General features: G+C 42.3%; 1 protein-coding gene across 1 annotated transcript in view; it reads right to left on the bottom strand.

Annotated features, from left to right (window-relative positions):
• The window catches only part of tnfsf10l (TNF superfamily member 10, like), a 34,743-nt gene extending 19,170 nt beyond the window's left edge, over nucleotides 1-15,573 (bottom strand). The window contains exon 1 of the mRNA XM_053343167.1: nucleotides 15,352-15,573. Within this exon, the coding sequence (XP_053199142.1) occupies nucleotides 15,352-15,573 (222 nt within the window). The remainder of the gene's footprint in view (nucleotides 1-15,351) is intronic.
• Nucleotides 15,574-20,023: the final 4,450 nt, after the last annotated feature.

Here is a 20,023-nt window from a genome sequence, read left to right on the forward strand (position 1 = left end):
TAGTGTTGTGTGTATTTCTTTTTTTCTCCCTCTTTAGTTGGAAGAAGTTTGCTATGCTAACCTTTAACCTCCTAAATCGACTGCTCCCTTCACTCCCTTTATATTTATTTTTTTTACATACATGACGTAAAACCAACGTTGCATTTATTCTCTACATCGTTCCAACTTCTCAGTGAAGCAATCCGATTCTCACGACGCTGACTCGAAATCCTCCTCATGTCATAATACCGTGACTCTTATATGCAAATGTTGTATATTTCACACACAGCGTCGTCAGTTGAAATTGAAACGGACATATTCAAGTTTCGAAAGACATTTATTTATTCTGTTCTTCTGCCTCTTAACCCTCCTGTCGTCCTCCCGGGTCAAATTGACCCCATCTGTTTTTTGACTATTCCTTCTTTCCTTCCTTCCTTCCTTCCGTCTGTCCTTCTTCCTTTCTTATGTCTGTCCTTCCTTCCTTCTGTTTGTCCTTCCTTCCTTCCTTCCGTCTGTCCTTCCTTCCTTCCTTCCTTCCTTCTTTCCTCTGTCCTTCTTTCCTTCCTTCTGTCTGTCCTTCCTTCTTTCCCTCCTTCCTTCCTTCCGTCTGTCCTTCCCTCCTTCCTTCCTTTTGTTTGTCCTTCCTCCCTTGCTTCTATCCTTCCCTCCTTCCTTCCTTCCTTCTTTCTTCTGTCCTTCCTTCCTTCCTTCCTTCCTTCCTTCCTTCTTCCCTCCTTCCTCCTTTCCCTTCCTTCCTCCCTCCCTTCCTCCCTTGCCTCCTACAACAGGAGGGTTAAATCTCTAAATCTCTTTACCTCCACGTATCATCACCGTCTCCTCCTGTCTTCCCTTATTACCTTTGCTTTATTTATAACTTTCATGCCCACTTTCACCCTTCCCCTTTCCCCCGTGATTCCTTTTCATCCTCAGCCAATTTGTGTGTGTGTGTGTGTGTGTGTGTGTCTGTGTGTGTGTGTGTGTATTTCTGTGCCTATAAACTGGCCCATCAAAGCATTTTTTCAAGTGAGGACTAAAACTCTCAAAGGAACGTTTTTGTTTTTTTTTTGTCAGGAAATCGGGTTGAGAAATGTCTCTTTATTGGTTTAAATATGGCGTTTTACCAAAAGAACAAAACCCAGTAATTCTTCACAAACTGTGTGCGTGTGTTTGTGTGTGTTTGTGTGTGTGTGTGTGTGTGTGTGTGTGTGTGTGTGTGTGTGTGTGTTTTCAAACCAGCCAACATTTACACAAGAGATTAGTCCGTTTACTCCATCTCTGGCTTGTCATTTTCATTTAGTCATGAAGACACGAGGCGACTGGCAGGCCCAAATCTGTCTTTTACTGTCTTTCATCAACTATATATGTGTGTGTGTGTGTGTGTGTGTGTGTGTGTGTGTGTGTGTGTGTGTGTGTGTATGCGTGTTTATACATGTACATTTAAGCCTCTAGTTGTCTCACTCTCTCTTTTTTTGTGTTTTTGCGTAACACCCGTATTAGTACCACGTTGGAGATGTGCCCAAGGTCTGTTTAGATGCACGACACACACACACACACACACATGAACACACACACACACACACACACACACACACACACACACACACACACACACACACACATCTACTGCCAGAGACTCACTTAACTTCTAAACATCCATAAAAGTTTTAAAAAAACTCGACCTACTTGTGTCATTCCTGAAAAATTCGTCCACACCCTCGAGCCCTAAAACTGACTGTAACTCGACCCTCCGATGTGGACTTGAACCATAACACACAGAGACTTCAGGGGGGGGCGGAGGTGGAGAGAGGGAGAGAGAGAGAGAGAGAGAGAGAGGTGTGTGAGAGAGAGAGAGAGAGAGAGAGAGAGAGAGAGAGGAGAGAGAGAGAGAGAGAGAGAGAGAGAGAGAGAGAGAGAGAGAGAGAGAGAGAGAGAGAGAGAGAGAGAGAGAGAGAGAGAGAGAGAGAGAGAGAGAGAGAGAGAGAGAGAGAGAGGGTGAGAGAGGCTGAGAGAGAGAGAGAGGGACGGAGGGAGGTTGAGAGAGAGAGCGAGAGACAGAGAGAGACAGAGAGAGAGAGAGAGCGAGGGAGAGAGACGGAGTGAGAGAGAGGGAGAGAGAGAGAGAGAGAGAGAGAGAGAGGGACGGAGGAGGTTGAGAGAGAGAGCGAGAGACAGAGAGAGAGAGAGGGAGAGAGACGGAGTGAGAGAGAGGGAGAGAGAGAGAGAGAGAGAGGGAGAGAGAGAGAGGGAGAGAGACGGAGTGAGAGGGTGAGAGATGAGAGAGAGAGAGAGAGAGAGAGAGAAGGTGTGATAGAAAAAGGGGGAAAGTTGTTTTGGCAGTGGAGTCTCGGTGAGGGAGGTTTATATTAGTAGCTTTGAATTAAATCTAAATATTTACAGTGAGAGATTTGATTTGACTAGAAATTGGTTAGTGATTATGAACATGTGTGTGTTTGTGTGAAAGTGAGACAGACAGACACACACACACACACACACACACACACACACACACACACACACACACACACACAGACCATGGTCACTTTTTAGGACACTACATAGACTGACATTCATTTCTGGAAACCCAAACCATCACCAGTACTGACCCAAAAATAAGTTTTTACCCAACTGGGACATGACTTTTGTACTTAAATGGACAAACTGTCCCCAAAACACACTTTTGGGGACATTGCATAGACTTACATTCATTTCCTATAGACTAAACTGAACCAATGACCCCAAAAATCAGCTTTTTCCCAATTGGGGTATGACTTTTGTCCCCAGTTGGACAAGGCATTACCAAGGAAGTGGTCCCAAGTCTGAAATTAGTCCCCAAAAGTAGCCCAGGACAGACTACACACACACTCGTAAGTTTTTACCCAATTGGGACATGACTTTTGTACTTAAATGGACCAACTGTCCCCAATTAATTGGTCCCAAGTGTGAAATTAGTCCCCAAAACACACACACATATCAGACCATGGTCACTTTTGGGGACTTTGCGACTTTGCATAGACTTACATTCATTTCTTCAAGACCTTTAACCTATTGGCCTAAGCTTAACCACTGACCCACAAATCAGCTTTTTCCTAATTGGGGACACTATTTTTTCCCCAATTGGACAAGCTGTCCCCAAATAACTGGTCCCAAGTGTGAAATTAGTCCCCAAAAGTAACCTAGGACAGAAACAAACACATGGAGAGCAGACCATGGTCACTTTTGGGACTTTGCATAGACTTACATTAATTTTCTAGAGACTTACTAACCTTAATCGTCACCACTATTCGCCTAAACTTAACCAATGACCCAAAAACCAGCTTTTTCCCAACTGGGGCACGACTTTTGTCCCAAATTGGACAAACTGTCCCCAAATAATTGGTCCCAAGTGTGAAATTAGTCCCCAAAAGTAGTCTAGGACAGACGATACACACACCCAGATCAGACCATGGTCACTTTTGGGGACTCTGCATAGACTTACATTCATTTTTTTGGAGACTAACTAACCTACAGCATTACCACTATTGGCCTGAACTGAACCGCTGACCCAAAAATCAACTTTTTCCCAATTGGGACATGACTTTTGTCCTCAATTGGACAAGGCATTACCAATGAAGTGGTCCCAAGTTTGAAATAAGTCCCAAAAGTAGCCTATGACAGAACACACACACATATATCAGCCCATAGTCACTTTTTAGGGACACTACATAGACTTACATTCATTTCCTGGAGTCTTATTTGAATCTTAACTTTAACAACTAAAGCAAAAATCAGCTTTTTCCTAATTGGGGTATGACTTTTGTCCCAAATTGGACAAACTGCCCCCAGTTAACTGGTCCAAGTCTGAAATAAGTCCCCAAAAGTAGCCTAGGACAGACTACACACACACACACACACACACACACCACACACACACACACACACACACACACACACACACACTCAAGTCCCTATTGCCCACTTCATGACACCAAACCCCCTGTAATGCACACGTGTAGCATGTCCTCCGCGACCACACACACACACACACACACACACACACACACACACACACACACACACACACACATCACACACACACTTTCCCATTCTTATCAGAGCCATCTATTGATTCTCCGCCTTCAACTTTGACCTTTTCCGATAAAACCTGATCCAGTGTGACAGTCAGGGATAAATATACATCATATATCTGCTCTGATGGAACCAGTGACCCATACACTTCTATACGGCGCTATAGGAGGGAGGGTCTGCATGTTGAGTCAGAAGTGATTGGGCAACAACAGCTGAGGCCACACACGCAGGCCTGGACTAGGGAGAGGAGAAATGTGTGTGTGTGTGTGTGTGTGTGTGTGTGTGTGTGTGTGGGGATGAAACTGACTAATATCAACAAGCTACAAACAAAATTGTCTTCAAGTTTCTCGGCCTGTGTTTACAACAAAGAGAGAGAGTTTACTTTTAGCAGGTGCTCACGTGTTACCAGCCAGATCCCTCGCCTTGGTGGCTCGCTTCCACACACACACACACAAACACACACACACACACACACACAGACCATGGTCACTTTTTAGGACACTACATAGACTTACATTCATTTCCCGGAGACCCAAACCATCACCAGTACTGACCCAAAATAAGTTTTTACCCAACTGGGACATGACTTTTGTACTTAAATGGACCAACTGTCCCCAATTAATTGGTCCCAAGTGTGAAATTAGTCCCCAAAACACGCTTTTGGGGACATTGCATAGACTTACATTCACTTCCTATAGACTAAACTGAACCGCCGACCCCAAAAATCAACTTTTTCCCAATTGGGGTATGACTTTTGTCCCCAGTTGGACAAGCTGTCCCCAAATAATTGGTCCCAAGTCTGAAATGTGTCCCCAAAAGTAGCCTATGACAGAAATCACACACACAGAGATCAGACCATGGTCACTTTTGGGGACACTACATAGACTTAGATTAATTTCCTAGAGACTAAACTCAGCTTTCAAGTTTCTCGGCCTGTTTACTTTTAGCAAGTGCTGACGCGTTACCAGCCAGATCCCACACACACACACACACACACACACACACACACACACACACACACACACGCACACACACACACACACACACACACACACACACACACACACACACGTTCCTGCGATTAGATGCTATGTCAAGTGGTCGACTCAAGACTTCACAGCTCTGTCAGTGTGAAATGTGAGGAAACACGTAGGCCATGGGTGTCAAACACAAAGAAAGGGAGAAAGGACAGATAGAAAGAAGGAAGGAAGGAAGGAAGGAAGGAAGAAAAAGAAGAAAGGAAGGAAGGAAGGAAGGGAAATAAGACAGGAAGGAAGGAAGGAAGGAAGAAAAAGAAGACATGAAAGAAGGAAGGAAGGAAGGATAGATGGGAGGAAGGAAGGAAGGAAGAAAAAGAAGATATGAAAGAAGGAAGGAAGGAAGGATAGATGGAAGGAAGGAAGGAAGGAAGGAAAAGGATACAGAAAGGAAGGAAGGATAGATGGAAGGAAAGATGGAAAGAAGAAAAAGAAGACATGAAAGGAGGAAGCGAAGATGGAAGGAAGGGAGGAATAAGGAAAGTGGGCCGGAGTGGACCCCTCAGCGGGCCGGATCTGGGCCACGGGCCGCATGTTTGACACCCCTGACGTAGGTAGAAACCCAAACAGCTGAGTCTATCTTCCGCCAGCTCTGAAACTCAACCAGTGTGTGGCCCAGCGGTTCAAATCCCCTCCAGACTGGTTTTAAGACTTATATAAATGCTTTGAATCATAATAATGTGTTTCATGTATTTCTTCTTCCTATAAAAACATTCATTAGTTTTATTAAATGATTATTATTAAAATGATATCTACTCTTTTCAACCTCATTAGAAGAATCAGAGTTTAACTGCTGGAGTCGAGATGTCTAACGTTTATGAGCGCTGGACGATTTCCACACAACACTCACTTCAGTTTAGTTTGTTTCGTTACGTTAACTTCTTTCCTTCCTTCGTTCCTTCCCTCCTTCCTTCCTTCCTTTCCTTCCTTCTTCCTCCCTTCTATCCATTCATCCATCCTCCCTTCCTTCTTTCCTCTTTCCTCTGTCCTTCTTTCCTTTCTTCCTTCCTCCCTTCCTTCTTTCCTCTATCCTTCATTCCTCCTTTCCTTCTTTCTTCCCTTCCTTCCTTCCCTATCTGTTCCTTCTTTCTTTCCTCCCTCCCTACCTCCCTCCCCCCTTTCCTTCCTTCCTTCCTCCCTCCCTTCCTTCCTTCCTCCTTTCCTTCCTTCTTCTTGCTTTGAATCATAATAATGTGTTTCATGTATTTCTTCTTCCTATAAAAACATTCATTAGTTTTATTAAATGATTATTATTAAAATGATATCTACTCTTTTCAACCTCATTAGAAGAATCAGAGAACATGTGAATGATTGAAAGAGTTTAACTGCTGGAGTCGAGATGTCTCGGCTTCACTGTAACGTTTATGAGCGCTGGACGATTTCCACACAACACTCAGTTCAGTTCAGTTTAGTTCACTTTAGTTTAGTTTCATTACGTCAATGTTGCAAATCAGATTGACCCTCTGTTTTGACTGTTTCTTCTTTCTTTCCTTCCTTCCTTCCTTTCCTTCTTTCCTCTGTCCTTCTTTCCTGCCTTCCTCCCTTCCTTTCATTTCCCTTCCTTCTTCCTCCTTTCCTTCCTTCCGTCCATCTTTCTTTCTTTCCTTCCTTCTTTCCTCTGTCCTTCTTTCCTTCCTTCCCTCCTTCATTCCTCCTTTCTTTATTTCTTCCTCCCTTCCATCCTTCCTTCCTACTTTCCTTCCTTCTTCCTCCCATCCATCCATCCTTCCTTCCTTCCTTCCTTCCTTCCTCCCTTCCTTTCTCCTTTCCTTCCTCCTTTCCTTTCTTCTTCCTCCCTTCCTTCATCCTTTCCTTCCTTCTTTCTTCCTTCCTTCCTTCCTTCCTTCCTTCCTCCCTTCCTTCTTCCTCCCTTCCTCCCTCCCTCCCTCCCTTCCTTCCTTCCTTCCTTCCTTTCCTTCCTTCTTTCCTTTCCTTCCTTGACTCGAGGACAACAGGAGGGTTAAACTTAAGGTGAGCGACTTTCAGTAGCTTTTTTTTTCTAGAGTGTCAAAATCTGCACATAAATCTTTCTGCTCGGTGAAGCTCAAACATGCAAAGAAAAGTAACAATAAGCACATTTCTGAGTGGTGGGGGGGGGCGGGAGGGGGGGCTTTAAGATGTTTATCATATAATCAGTGTCAGATCTTTATTGCACACCATAAACCTCTCTCTCTCTCTCTCTCTCTCTCTCTCTCTCTCTCTCTCTCTCTCTCTCTCTCTCTCTCTCTCTCTTTCTTTCCTCTCTCGTCCATCTTCTACCTCTATCTAGTAAAAGGCTTTAAAAAATCAAGCAGTATTTATCTTGGAAAACTTTTGACATGTATACAGACTCTTTGCTTAAGCTGCAAAATACCTTGTTTGGGCAAGAAAAGCACACAGAGAGAGAACGAGCAAGGAGAAACGGGAGGGGTTGGAGAGGAGAGGTGGGAGAAGGGAGGGGCGGCCCAACAAAAGATGCCAAGCCAGAATTGAACCACGGATGTGTGATTACAAGGTATGTCTGTTGGACCGCCGAGACACAGCGATGCCACATATAGGGTTTTTGGGTTTTTAACTAGCGGAGGGAGTCTCGCCTGATATCAGAGAGAAATGTTACTGAGTCGGCTCGGCTCGGCTCGGTGGAGCGGGTCGACTCAAAAAGGTCTGGACTCGGGATAAGTGCAGTTTGGAGGATTAAAGGGAATGTGCGGACACTTAAAACTGATGTATTAGTTTGAATGAAGGTCTGACTGATGGTAGATTTTAGGAGCCGATGCCAAAACACGATACTGAGGAGGGAAAAAAAAATCCGATATCGATAAATTGGCAACGATCCCTCAAATGTGACAACGATATGTAACAAACATTGATATATTATAGTTTATCAATATGCTTTATTGTATAAAATGACATCAGTGCACTGAATTTAATAATTAGCTATAAATTAAAACAAAAAAAAAAACATACATATATTAAACTTAAATTTAAAAAAAGGGTCAAATATACCAAAAAAATGCCGCTTATGCTTATATAACTTTTATTAAAATAAAAATTATACATATTTGCTGATACCGATATATCTATGATAGGTCAATATCGGCCTATAATAATGATATTATAGGCCTTTCCTTTCCTTTCCTCCCTCCCTGCTACCTTCCTTCCTTCCTTCCTTTCCTTCCTCCTTTCCTTCTTTCTTCCTCCCTTCAATCCTTCCTTCCTCCTTTCCTTCCCTAGTCTGTCCTATCGAGCCATATCTTTATAACTTTAGACGAGTAATAAAATGCTTGTTAACCAACTGAGACCCTCGAGTGTGGACTTATCCACTTCAAAGTCCAACAACATTCACCTTTTAACCACCTACAGCGTCACACTTCAAAATCTTCTATGTGGGCCTTAGAATCCGCAGGTAAATCCATTATTTCAAAGGATTTATCTCGTATTTGTGTGCTTGGCGGTCGTCCAGTTATCACACAGAGAAATCATAAGGACACACAAACACACACACACACACACACACACACACGCAAACACGCTTAAGTCACACAAACACAGATAAAAAGACACCAATTTGCCATTTTTCAGGGCTAAGTGTAGCAAACATATCTATGTATGTTAAGTGGGAACTTCTGTGTGAAATGGACCACACACACACACACACACACACACACACACACACACACACACACACACACACACACACGCACACACACACAGCTGTATTGTTGAATGTAGGGGTGAGTCAGAGCCTATCAGTAAAGCCAAACAATAATAAAAGAGGGCCAGTGAAGTGTAAGGAAAGGAATGCCAATCGCACACATACACACACACATACACACACACACACACACATACATACACACACACACACACACACAGATACTGCAAGAAAAGCAAAAAAAAAGCCCCGAATTTCAAACAAATGAGCTCTCTAACAAATACAAAATGTCACATATGCATGCCAAAACTGAACCTGCCACACACACACACACACACACACACACACACACACACACACACACACACACACACACACACAAATCTCTCGCTGAAGTCAACAAGTGCAGCAAACTTGAAACGTTTACACCAATTAGCCATTAATATGAAATAAAACACTGTTACTGCTCCAGAACTGGACACTCATGACGCTCATGTGACCCAGATCATGTGACCCAGACGCATCAGAACACGCATAAATTAATTTTAAGTTTTAATACAGATACAAAAAAAAAACCTCACTGGAACTGAAAGAGAAGCAGTGTTATCCATCCACAGCAATGAAAAACACCTTAATTATTACAAAGACATCATTAGAAATAGAAGAGGGCTGCCCATCATATTTATTAATCTATACAATTGCACCTTTAATTTTTATTATTTGCTTTCTGATGAGAAAAAGATCTCAAACACCTTAAAACAGGGGTGTCAAACATGAGGCCCGTGGGCCAGAACCGGGCCGCCAAAGCGTCCAATCTGGCCCACTTTACTTCCTGTCTTCTTTTCCTTCCTTCCCTCCCTCCTGTCATCTGTCCTTCTTTCCTTCCTCCCTTTCTTACTTCTTTCCTTCTTTGTTCCCTTCGCTCCGTCCTTCATCTTCTTTTCCTTTCTTCCTTTCCTTCCTTCCTTCCTTCCTTCCTTCCTTGTCTTCTTTTCCTTTCTTCCTTTCCTTCCTAATCCCTTTTCCTTCTTTCCTTCTTACCTTCTTTCCTTCCTTCCATCTTTTTATTGATCCAGCCCACATGAGATCAAATTTGGCTTGTATGTGGCCCTTGAACCAAAATGAGTTAAACCCCCCCCCCCCCCCCGCCTTAAAATCTAACTGCCAGGTGCGTAAAACCACATATTTGACTCTTAAAACCTTGAAAATGTGTCAATAACGTGAGAGCAAGTGATTTACAACATTTTTCATTGGGGTGTGTGTGAAGCTTTTTTTTTATTTTTTGTCCCCTCAAAGTAACAAAACAAACCCATTACCCCCATTATCTATCACTTTTTATATTGGACGTTGTGTAAAGTTCATAATTTAGCAGCCTTTTTTTTTTTTTTTTTTACGATTGATGAGGGATGAGACTTGGCTGGAATCTGCTTCTGGGAAATTTCTGCTTCTTATACTTCAAACTTCCAAATCTGTGTGGCATTAAATAACGACCGCAAAAGAGCACGAATTTAAAGTATATTCATGTCTAAAGAGAATAACTGGTTTGCACAAAGCGTTTCGCCCTGCAGCAATATACACAATAACACCAAAGGACAGCAGACCAATGGATCCAATAGAGCTTCTGTGTTTACATGCATGGATCTCTATATGTGTGTGTGTGTGTGTGTGTGTGTGTGTGTGTGTGTGTGTGTGTGTGTGTGTGTGTGTTTGAATGCCGCAGCTCTGAGGCAACGCTGGAGCATTCCTATTTGCACGGGTTATTGTTCCGAGTAGCTTTTGTCTTCTTAACCAGGCTGGCATGGGGCGTAACTGTAACTGCAATTCAAAGAAGGGCCTGTTTCCAGATTAAAAATAGCTGGCCTTCGCATGAGAACCGGGGGATTCCCCAACATGCAGATACATAGCTCCGTCTTCGTGTTTTTTTTTTTTCATCTTGTCTCTTGTCCAGTATCATCCCCCTAAACTATTCCTGATGCGACTTCCTGTCACCTCTGACGTGTAGGAGGAAGAAGAAATGACAAGATATGATCAAGTTATAAATCAATTCATCTTATTAACTCTCCTGTTTTCCTCAAGCGAAGAAGGAAAGGGAGGAAGAAGGAAGGAAAGGAAGGAAGGAAAGAAGGAAAGAAGGAAGAAAGGAAGGAAGGAAGGAAGGGAGGAAAGGAAAGAAAGGAGGGAGGGAGGGAGGAAACAAGGAAGGTAGGAGGGAGGGAGGGAGGGAGGAAGGAAGAAGGAAGTAAAGGAGGGAGGGAGGAAGGAAGGAGGGAGGGAGGAAGGAATAGAGGAAGGGAGGAAGAAAGGAAGGACAGACGGAAGGAAGGAAAAGAAAGAAAGAAGGGAGGAATGAAGGAAAGGAGGGAGGGAGGAAGGAAGGACGGATGGGGGAAAGAAGGAAGGAAGGTAGGAGGGAGGGAGGAAACAAGGAAGGAAGGACGGAGGGAGGGAGGAAACAAGGAAGGAGGGAGGGAGGGAGGAAAAGAGGAAGGGAGGAAGAAAGGAAGGACAGACAGAAGGAAGGAAAGAAGGAAGGAAGGGAGGAAGGAACAGTCAAAACAGACGGGGTCAATTTGTAGTATGAGTCATTAATAAGATGCTTCCTATAGGGATTCTTGCTTTATTGTATATAAATCAGTTGAAAGTAGCTTTGATATGTCTCGTCCTCTCACAAGAAGGCCCAAAAGTTATGAAACATATTGTCAAAATCTGGACAAGAAGCGAAGAAAGCTCAAGAATTTATTATTTCCCTTACATAATTTATTATCAGAACCTTGTAACCGACCTTGTATCTTGCATAATATTTCTCTCCTGGTTGAGGGGAGTCGCCTTGTAAAAGCGTTACTCCAAATTGGGGCCGACCGCAGCTCCAGGCCTGATATTTTGATCTACAGCTGTACAACCTCATATGACTTTAATGTGTCTGATGTGGACAGAAAGCAGGCGGCTGATTAGCAGAGAGAAGAATGTGTTATCGTTGCTATGTAGCTGTTTAAGGCGTTGTATCATATTATGTATAACATCGTATTATACAGTATATTTAGCCAGGATTTCCCCTGCCTGGAGGTATTCCAGTGTAATTTGTTAACCCGTGGTTCCTACACTAAAGCAACAACATGTAGACTTTTTTTTTTAAAGCTTTAATAATAACCACTTAATCTGCATTGGAATTTCTCCTAAAAATATATTCCTACTACAGCTGCAATGCCAGACGTTATAAGGGGTTGAAAAAATGATGCTGCAATTCCTGGAAGACACCTGGACTGATGTTTTTGGTGATGCTGACTCATAAAAAAAAGTCAGAATTTGATCCTTTATGGCGCTTAACTTCATCTGAATGTATCAAAAATATGTTTTGGGTGATCGGATTGCAATCAGAGAGTGCTACACCACATGAGAGTACAGGTGTAAATGCACTCAAGATGCATTGTGGATTGATTGTGAACCAACTGGATAAAAAAACACCTAAACCTGAGGTGGAGATGCATTGTGAACACATCAAACACAAGTGTAAATGCAATTGTGTAGTAGGTCTACATACAACAACTATGTGGGTACTAATATCCTAGTACTTAGCCTTGCCATACACTAAGCTAATAGCAAGAAAGCAACAAGAAAGGTATGGGTACTCAAGACATTCGTCAATGGAACAAGACCCACTGACCACATCGAATACAAGTTTAAATGCAATAGGGTAGTCGGTCTACATACAACAACTATGTGGGTTAGGGCTAGCTACTAGCAAGAAAGCAACAAGAAAGCTCCTTAACCTGCTTCCAAAATCAAGACAAAGCCCATAAAATAGCACAAATTCAAAGACAGTTACCAAATTTTTTGTTGTTGTAGTTTTGGACGAGGGAGATGTGACGTTAGATTGTTTGAACTGGACAGAGTGATCGGATATCAATCGGATCTCAATATGGACATCGGAGACACAAAGGACTTATTAATACCAGGTATAAATGTAATCAGGTTAAATCACATCTAGATATCAACATCTAGAATTGGATACAATATGGACATTGGAGACGCATAGGATCTAATTATACTATGTGTAAATGTATTCAGATCTAGATAAAATCTGGATGAGTCAGGTATGAGTGCTCAAGGCATTCGTGGATAGAGACAAGACCCATTGTCGGCTTTTTCCCCAACTTCAAAACACCTCATAAATCCACAAAATAGCACAGCTTCACAGGTGGCTACCTTATATTTTTGTAGATTGAACCTGTTTAAATGATAGGAAGATGTGATGTTTGGTTGTTTGAGCTGGACAGAACAATCTGATATCAATCGGACACTCATAGGACTTACTCACCAATACCAGTTGTAAATGTAGTCAGGTTAAATCATGTCTAGATATCGACATCTAGAATCGGATACAATAGGGACGTCAGAGACCCATAGGATCTATTTATAGGTGTAAATGTACTCAGGCTAAATCAGATCTAGATACAATCTGGATGAGTCAGGTATGAGTGCTCAAGACATTCGTGGATAGAGACAAGACCCATTGTCGGCTTTTTCCCCAACTTCAAAACACCTCATAAATCCATAAAATAGCACTCAATACCAGGTGTAAATGTAATCAGGTTAAATCAGATCTAGACACAATCTGGATACGAGATCCATTTTAATGCAAAGAGTAAAGGGACTATCAGTGTAAATCAGTGTAAAACCCTCCAAGAAAGTCTACAACAGAGAAGCACAGGTTTTGTGTTTCACCCTTAAATTATCGTCTCGACGGAGGCCTTCAGCACATGTTCACACCTGTGTTATTTATCGCCCCCTGTTTGGGCAAAAAAACTCTCACCTTTGAGAGGGAAAAACTGTGACACATCTTGCAACTTCTTACAGACGTTGAGCACTCCTGTGGAGCTGCGCAGTAAAGCAGTTTCCTTTCTCCAACAGAGCAGCGTTACAGTCTGAAAGGGCCCCTTGCTGTGATTCATACATCATCAGGATCATACGTCAGATCCCTGCTTCTTCGTCTTCTCAGCAGATTTTCCGAAAGACCAATGTATACACTTCTCATGTGGAGTATCAGGACTGTATGTACAATATCTCACTGCAGACCTCACCTTAACACATACTAGACAGTGTGTGTGCATGTGTGTGTGTGTGTGCCTGGTAAATCTTAATCTTAGGACAGAGAAAGGAGGACAAAGATGTAGTACTGGATCTTCATCATAATACAATATGACTTTAAATCTTATCTGTTGCTTTTTCTGCCTCCCACTGAGCACTTGTTATAAAACAGATGAGGACAAGCTTTTGAAAATTTATGATTGACCTCACTAGCATGTACTTTTACCCCCTGCAGGGATTAGTAGTTATTCTTATTTAGTTGATTAATCAAAGACAATGGTGAGAAAATGCACATTATAATTTCCCAGAGTCTAAAACCCAAAGATAATAAAGAAAAACAGCAAAATCTCACATTTCAGAGGCTGAAACCAGGAATTTTAGGGCATATTTGCTTAAAACATGATCGTAATAGTTAGTAGATCCACATTCTTTCAATCGTTGCTACTCTACAATGAACAACAACTATGTGATTCCTACAAGTAGCTACACAGGACTACTTTAGCACCACACGATAACAAGTGTCACAGAGATTAACCTTGCCAGTTTTTGGTTTCGGTAGCAGTGATACAGTCTCTGATCATTGATAATCAGAAAACCTGCTGGATTGCTTTACTAGAAATATATCTAAAGCATGTGAGAGAAAGAGGTAGGGTTACTGTATTTTCACAGCTGGGAAGGCACATTTCAAGTAGTTACAGTATTACCTACATATGGCTATATCAGGAGATAGAAATGGCTTAAACTGAACCCCTGAGGATAGCCCACCTCTATCAGTGACCTGAATACTTCACCTCTGCACACAACATCTGTAACCAAGCAATCCTACAGCTACAGCCCCATTCCTTGACTACTTTCTGCCTACTGAAATGGCTCCAACATGTTTTTTGTTTTTTTTTAACGCATGCAATTTGCTTTAGCTGCTGGTGCTGCTGTTGCTGCCGGACAAACAGACTTTGCTTTCTCTCTCTCTCTCTCTCTCTCTCTCTCTCTCTCTCTCTCTCTCTCTCGCTCTCTCTGCATTGATTGCTTGTAAATTCCCAATCGTCGCATTGTTTAAACGAGTTGAAACTGTTTCCCAAGAGCCTGACAAGTTAGAAGAAGAAGAAGAAGAAGAAGCGGGGGCGAAAAAGCTGTTTTCTCCAACCCCCCCTTCTTTTAACCTCCTCCTCCTCCTCCAAGGGAAGATTTACTGCCTTAACGAAAGTTTCACTTAATCTCCTGCATTTCGCGATGGCATTCCTATAATATTTCCACGATGACTGTCTCTGCGTGTTTATGATCAGTCTATAAGTCTCCTGTAATGTACCAAGTGTGCACTGTTGGACATTGCGTACGAAGCCAGACGTGCACATTTGGACATGTTTCGGTGTTTAAATAGTAAGCCTGTCTCTATAATGGTAATAAGCGTGTATACGTGCCTTTAAGTAAGTTTGAACTCGTGCTGGTGAACAATAGGGAATCTGTGCAGACTTTAGTGGTAAGCAAGCCTTTAAAATATCCCCAAAGTAGGCTACAACTTTTAAAGTAAAAGAAAGCATAGCTTTTACATACCTGTGATATGGACATGTTCAGGTAGACAAAGAGCCCTGTGGTGGAGGCAATCTGTAGCACCACGACCACAATCACCACCATCGCCACCCACATCTTGGACGGCGCTTCCCTGCGCCCCGTCCCACTCGGCCCGCCGGCCGGGACCATCATGTATGTGGTTGACTCGCTGCTCACCGATCTGAAATAATCCTGGTGCTGCTGCTGTGCGCTCGGAGTGGCCATGGCATTCCCGACGCATGAGTAGACCAGAAAACCAATAGGAGGAACAGCAAAAAACAACAACGTCCAATAAATCAGCCGTCCCAGACTTGACCGACTGACCGAAAATTGGAGCAAAATTAGATCTCCATGCGTCCGCTGCCAATGGAGCTTTTCATTCGGAGCTCAGCGGGAGTAACGAAGGGAGGTGGTGGAGGAGGAGGAGATAGACTAAGTGGAGAACTGCAGACAAGAAGTAAAGTAAGACGAGTTGACGAGCTTGAAAAGTCAAAGTTTGGATCTGGCCATGTCTGCTCTGCTCAGCACTCAGCTGCTGCGTGAAGTTAAGGTTTGAGCTGCTGGGAGAAGCAGCAGCGCTGGACTGATGGGCTGCAACCAAGTGAGACCAGCAAAGAGGGGCTGGCTTAACCTCTTCATCACCCTGGAGCTCAGGAGGAATGCTCTCTCTCTCTCTCTTTCTCTCTCTCTCTCTTTCTCCCTCCCTCCCCTCTCTCTCTCTCACTCACTCACTCACTCAATTGTCTTTCAGTTTCAGCGGTGCTTCCCAGGTATTGAACAAACCATACAATGCCGAGCACAGCAGTAAAGCAGAACAATAAAACCAGTAACATATACACAAAAGATACACAAAAGATACACACATTTTCACATATCTCACTTAACCCTAAATTTGCCAATTTCCACTCAGAAAATAACAAAAACTTTGGGAAACCAGATTGATTAATTGGTGTGGCTCAGCTGCACGAGGAGCTGACAGAGGGCGCTCTCTCTCTCTGTTTGACTCCTAACAATTAGGGACTTATGAGGTCAGTGAACTGATATAATGCAGAAACAACTAGACTGATCAGTGAGTTGATTCAAATAAAAATCGGCAGCAGTTTTGATAACTGATTGATTGTTTAAGTCATTTTAAGCAAAGCTTCCAAATTATCAAATAAGGAATATGTTATAGTGACTAAAGTTGGATTATGGATTTATAGTGAAACAAAATTATTTTGCTATGTGTAAATGTATTCAAATGTATTATTTAATTAATCACTTGATCCATAAAGTGTCTTAAGATGGTGAGAAAATGCACTTTATAATTCCCTAGAATGAAAGATCATGCCTTTAAATGTCATTTTTTAATTAACCTTGAGTCTAAAACCCAAAGATAATCAAGAAAAACATCAGAATTTCACATTTATTTGGCGTATTTGCTTAAAAATGGACTAAAACGATCAAAACAGTCATAGATTGATTTTCTATCAATTGATTAATTGACTAATTGTTCGATTTAACATATTTTACGACCTCAAATGAGTTTCTGCAAGGAGCTACACAGGAGCAGCACATATGATAAGTGTCATCAAGATCAACCTTTCATCAGTTTTCAGTTTCAGTAGCAGTGATGGTGTCTTTGATAACGGATAATGAGGACAGTTGCTGGATTACTTCACTATCACTGCATCTAAAGTAAATTATTAATGTTGCAGTATTAATAGAACTTAAGTCCAAACAATGTCTTTACCCTTTCTATTAATCTTTCTATTAATCTGTTCTCTCTGTGCGGCTATCTCCTGTGTTTATGTGCGTATCTGTGGTCTATTTTAGAACTGTACACTGATTGAGAGCAAATATTTGCCCAACACCCTGCAGTTTATCAGCCACGATTAAATATTTGAACTTCAGTTTCCAAAAACATCATATATTTGCACTCAGGCTGCTGACTTCATTGTTAGTGTGGATGAGATGTCAACTCACATGTGTAATGAACACGATATCTAGATTTTTATTGCTGTCCGATGACAAAAAGAGGTAATTATGAGGCCTCTAAAGCCTCCATCCTGTCTTTAATTACTACAACAAGAGCAGTGCTTATCAGCTTTGTCATCTCGGATTGCATACAGAGTCATGACGCAGCGCATATTTTCCCCCTAAGAAAGACAATAAAGGGTTTAAAGGAAGGAGACAGGCAAAAAGTGTGTTTACAGCTCAGCTCTAAACAACGGCCTTCCCTTTGTTGCCTTTCCATCACCGCAAACAGCTGGAAAGCGGTGAGTTGTGTGCCGTCAGAGGCTGTTTATCGAGGATGGGAGGCAGACGAGCCGGCAGAGGAGAAGAGGTCGGGTCGATGCCAGATAAACGATTCTGGACGGGAATTTTTCTTCCCCCTTCAGTTTTTGGTTAGGAGGAGTAATCATTCCCAGGATCGGGTTCAAAAAGGGATTCAAAACAAATCAAGAGCGAGACCCTGAAAGATATTGTAGTCGCCCATAACTGTATTGTCTTTCTAGTGAAGAATAGATGACGTTTTTTTGGGGGTAAAACTACTTTTTTGATCTATGAAAGCTGCTGTCAAACGCGGGTGTGGTCATGAAAAGTGTTCCCAAGTGGATCTCTCTTAAAGCAAACCCCAGTAAAAATCCACCTGTAGCCCGATCCAGATGTGAAAGCCATCCATTCCACTGACGGGAACCCTGACATGCCCATTCTTTCAATACAAATGTTCGCAGCCAGGAAAGGGATGTTGTGGTCTGCAGGCAGGACGGAATAAAATTCGGACTGATGGAAATATCTAAACACAGATGGTTACAGAAACAACATTTAAATAGAGAGAAGGGAAGTAATCGAATGCTTTCCACGTCTAAAAGAGACATCTGTTATAGTGGAATTGACATTGTTTTGGGCTCAAAGTCGACTCCTGGAAGGCTGATCCTGCCACAACTGTTAAGGGTGTCTTTGTCTGGATGGTATTACACCGCTGCAAGGTCATAAAGTTGGCCCCTGAAACAGCCATTGTTTGACACAAGAGGGCAATTACTGAACACCTGCACTGATGCCGCTTGCGTGTACAAGAATTACAGTTACAGACGAACAAATGATCCTACTTGGTAATACTGTGGCTGAATTGCTGTGAAAATTAGTTTTAAATTGCTTCTTTTTCCTATCATTAAATCACAAGAAATGCCTGAGAGAAGTTCACCACAGACAACATCCTCTGGGAAGACCTCCAAGACATAGATGCCAAGGCCAGAGGGGACGTTTCGAATGATCTACCATTCCACCCAAGTCAAATCTATCTTTAGAGAAAGAAACAAAGGCTGTGGTCAGTTGGGATTCACAGTGTTTACAAATGATATTGTAGATCCCACACTGGATAAAAGTCACAAAGCAATCCATAGAAATGGAAATGTGTCAATCTACTCCTTCTGCAAAGTGTGTTTCTATACCATCCATCCATCTTAACATTTACAAATCATGTATGAATGTGTCAGCTCATCAGCTTGTGGGAGACAGTCGTGATGAGCATAAACCCGCCCCTGCTGCTGTAGAGGTATAAATACATTCAGCACACACTACTACTACTACAGGCTACAGTTAGCCAGTTAGCTGAGTTAGCTGCCGAGCTAGCAGCCGAGTTAGCCATCGAGCTAGCAGCCGAGTTAGCCGCCGAACTAGCCGCCGAGTTAGCCGTCGAGCTAGCAGCTGAGTTAGCCGCTGAGCTAGCAGCCGAAAGCTCTCAGCCCTAGCGTCCATGTTTCTGGTAGAGGTGGTGACTTTGATTGACAGGTGACACTTGGTAGGGGGCGGGGTTTCAGCGGACTTGGCGGGCACTCCCACAGCGTTTGGTAGCAGAGAAAAAGGCTGCGTTTTACACAACTTTGAAGCCTAATTTCATATATTTGGCGATTTTTTTAATCATTCAAATTTAGCAGGGTGGTTAACAACACACTTTTATTTGGTATGTCAAACTCAAAACACATGTTGGACTTTAATTCTTTCAGTAAATGCCTAGAAATGACACATCTATGTTCATGTGACAAAGACCTACAGCAGCCATAGGAATGCCTGTCACAAGCCAAGAAGGAAATTGTTTGACAGTGTTCAATGAGCCACAAAGTCCACCAGAGGACGTTTTGGTTGATCTATTACTCCATACAAATTCAAAATCTCTTGAGAATTAAACAAAAAACTGTTGGCAGTTCTCAGTTGGATAAAAGTCACAAAGCAATCCATAGAAATGTGTCAATCTCTTCCTTTGGAAAAGTGTGTTTCTCTAACATCCATCCATCCATGAGCTCATTGCAGAGGACTTACCATTTACAAATCATGTATGAATGTGTCTGCTCATCAGCTTGTAGGAGACAGTCTGTCCGAGAAATACGAATGCATTAATTGTTTCAGTAAATGCTTAGAAATTACATATCTATGTTCATGTGACAAAGACCTCCAGCAGCCATAGGAATGCCTGTCACAAGCCAAGAAGGAAATAGTTTGACAGTGTTTAATGAGCCACAAAGTCCACCAGAGGACGTTTTGGTTGATCTATTATTCCATATAAATTCAAAATCTCTTGAGAAGGAAACAAAAACTGTTGGCAGTTCTCGGTTGGGGATTCACAGTGTTTAAAGATGATATTGTATATCTCACACTAGATAAAAGTCACAAAGCAATCCATAGAAATGTCCCA

Source organism: Scomber japonicus, chromosome 22 (genome assembly GCF_027409825.1).
Source record: "Scomber japonicus isolate fScoJap1 chromosome 22, fScoJap1.pri, whole genome shotgun sequence".
NCBI lineage: Eukaryota > Metazoa > Chordata > Actinopteri > Scombriformes > Scombridae > Scomber > Scomber japonicus.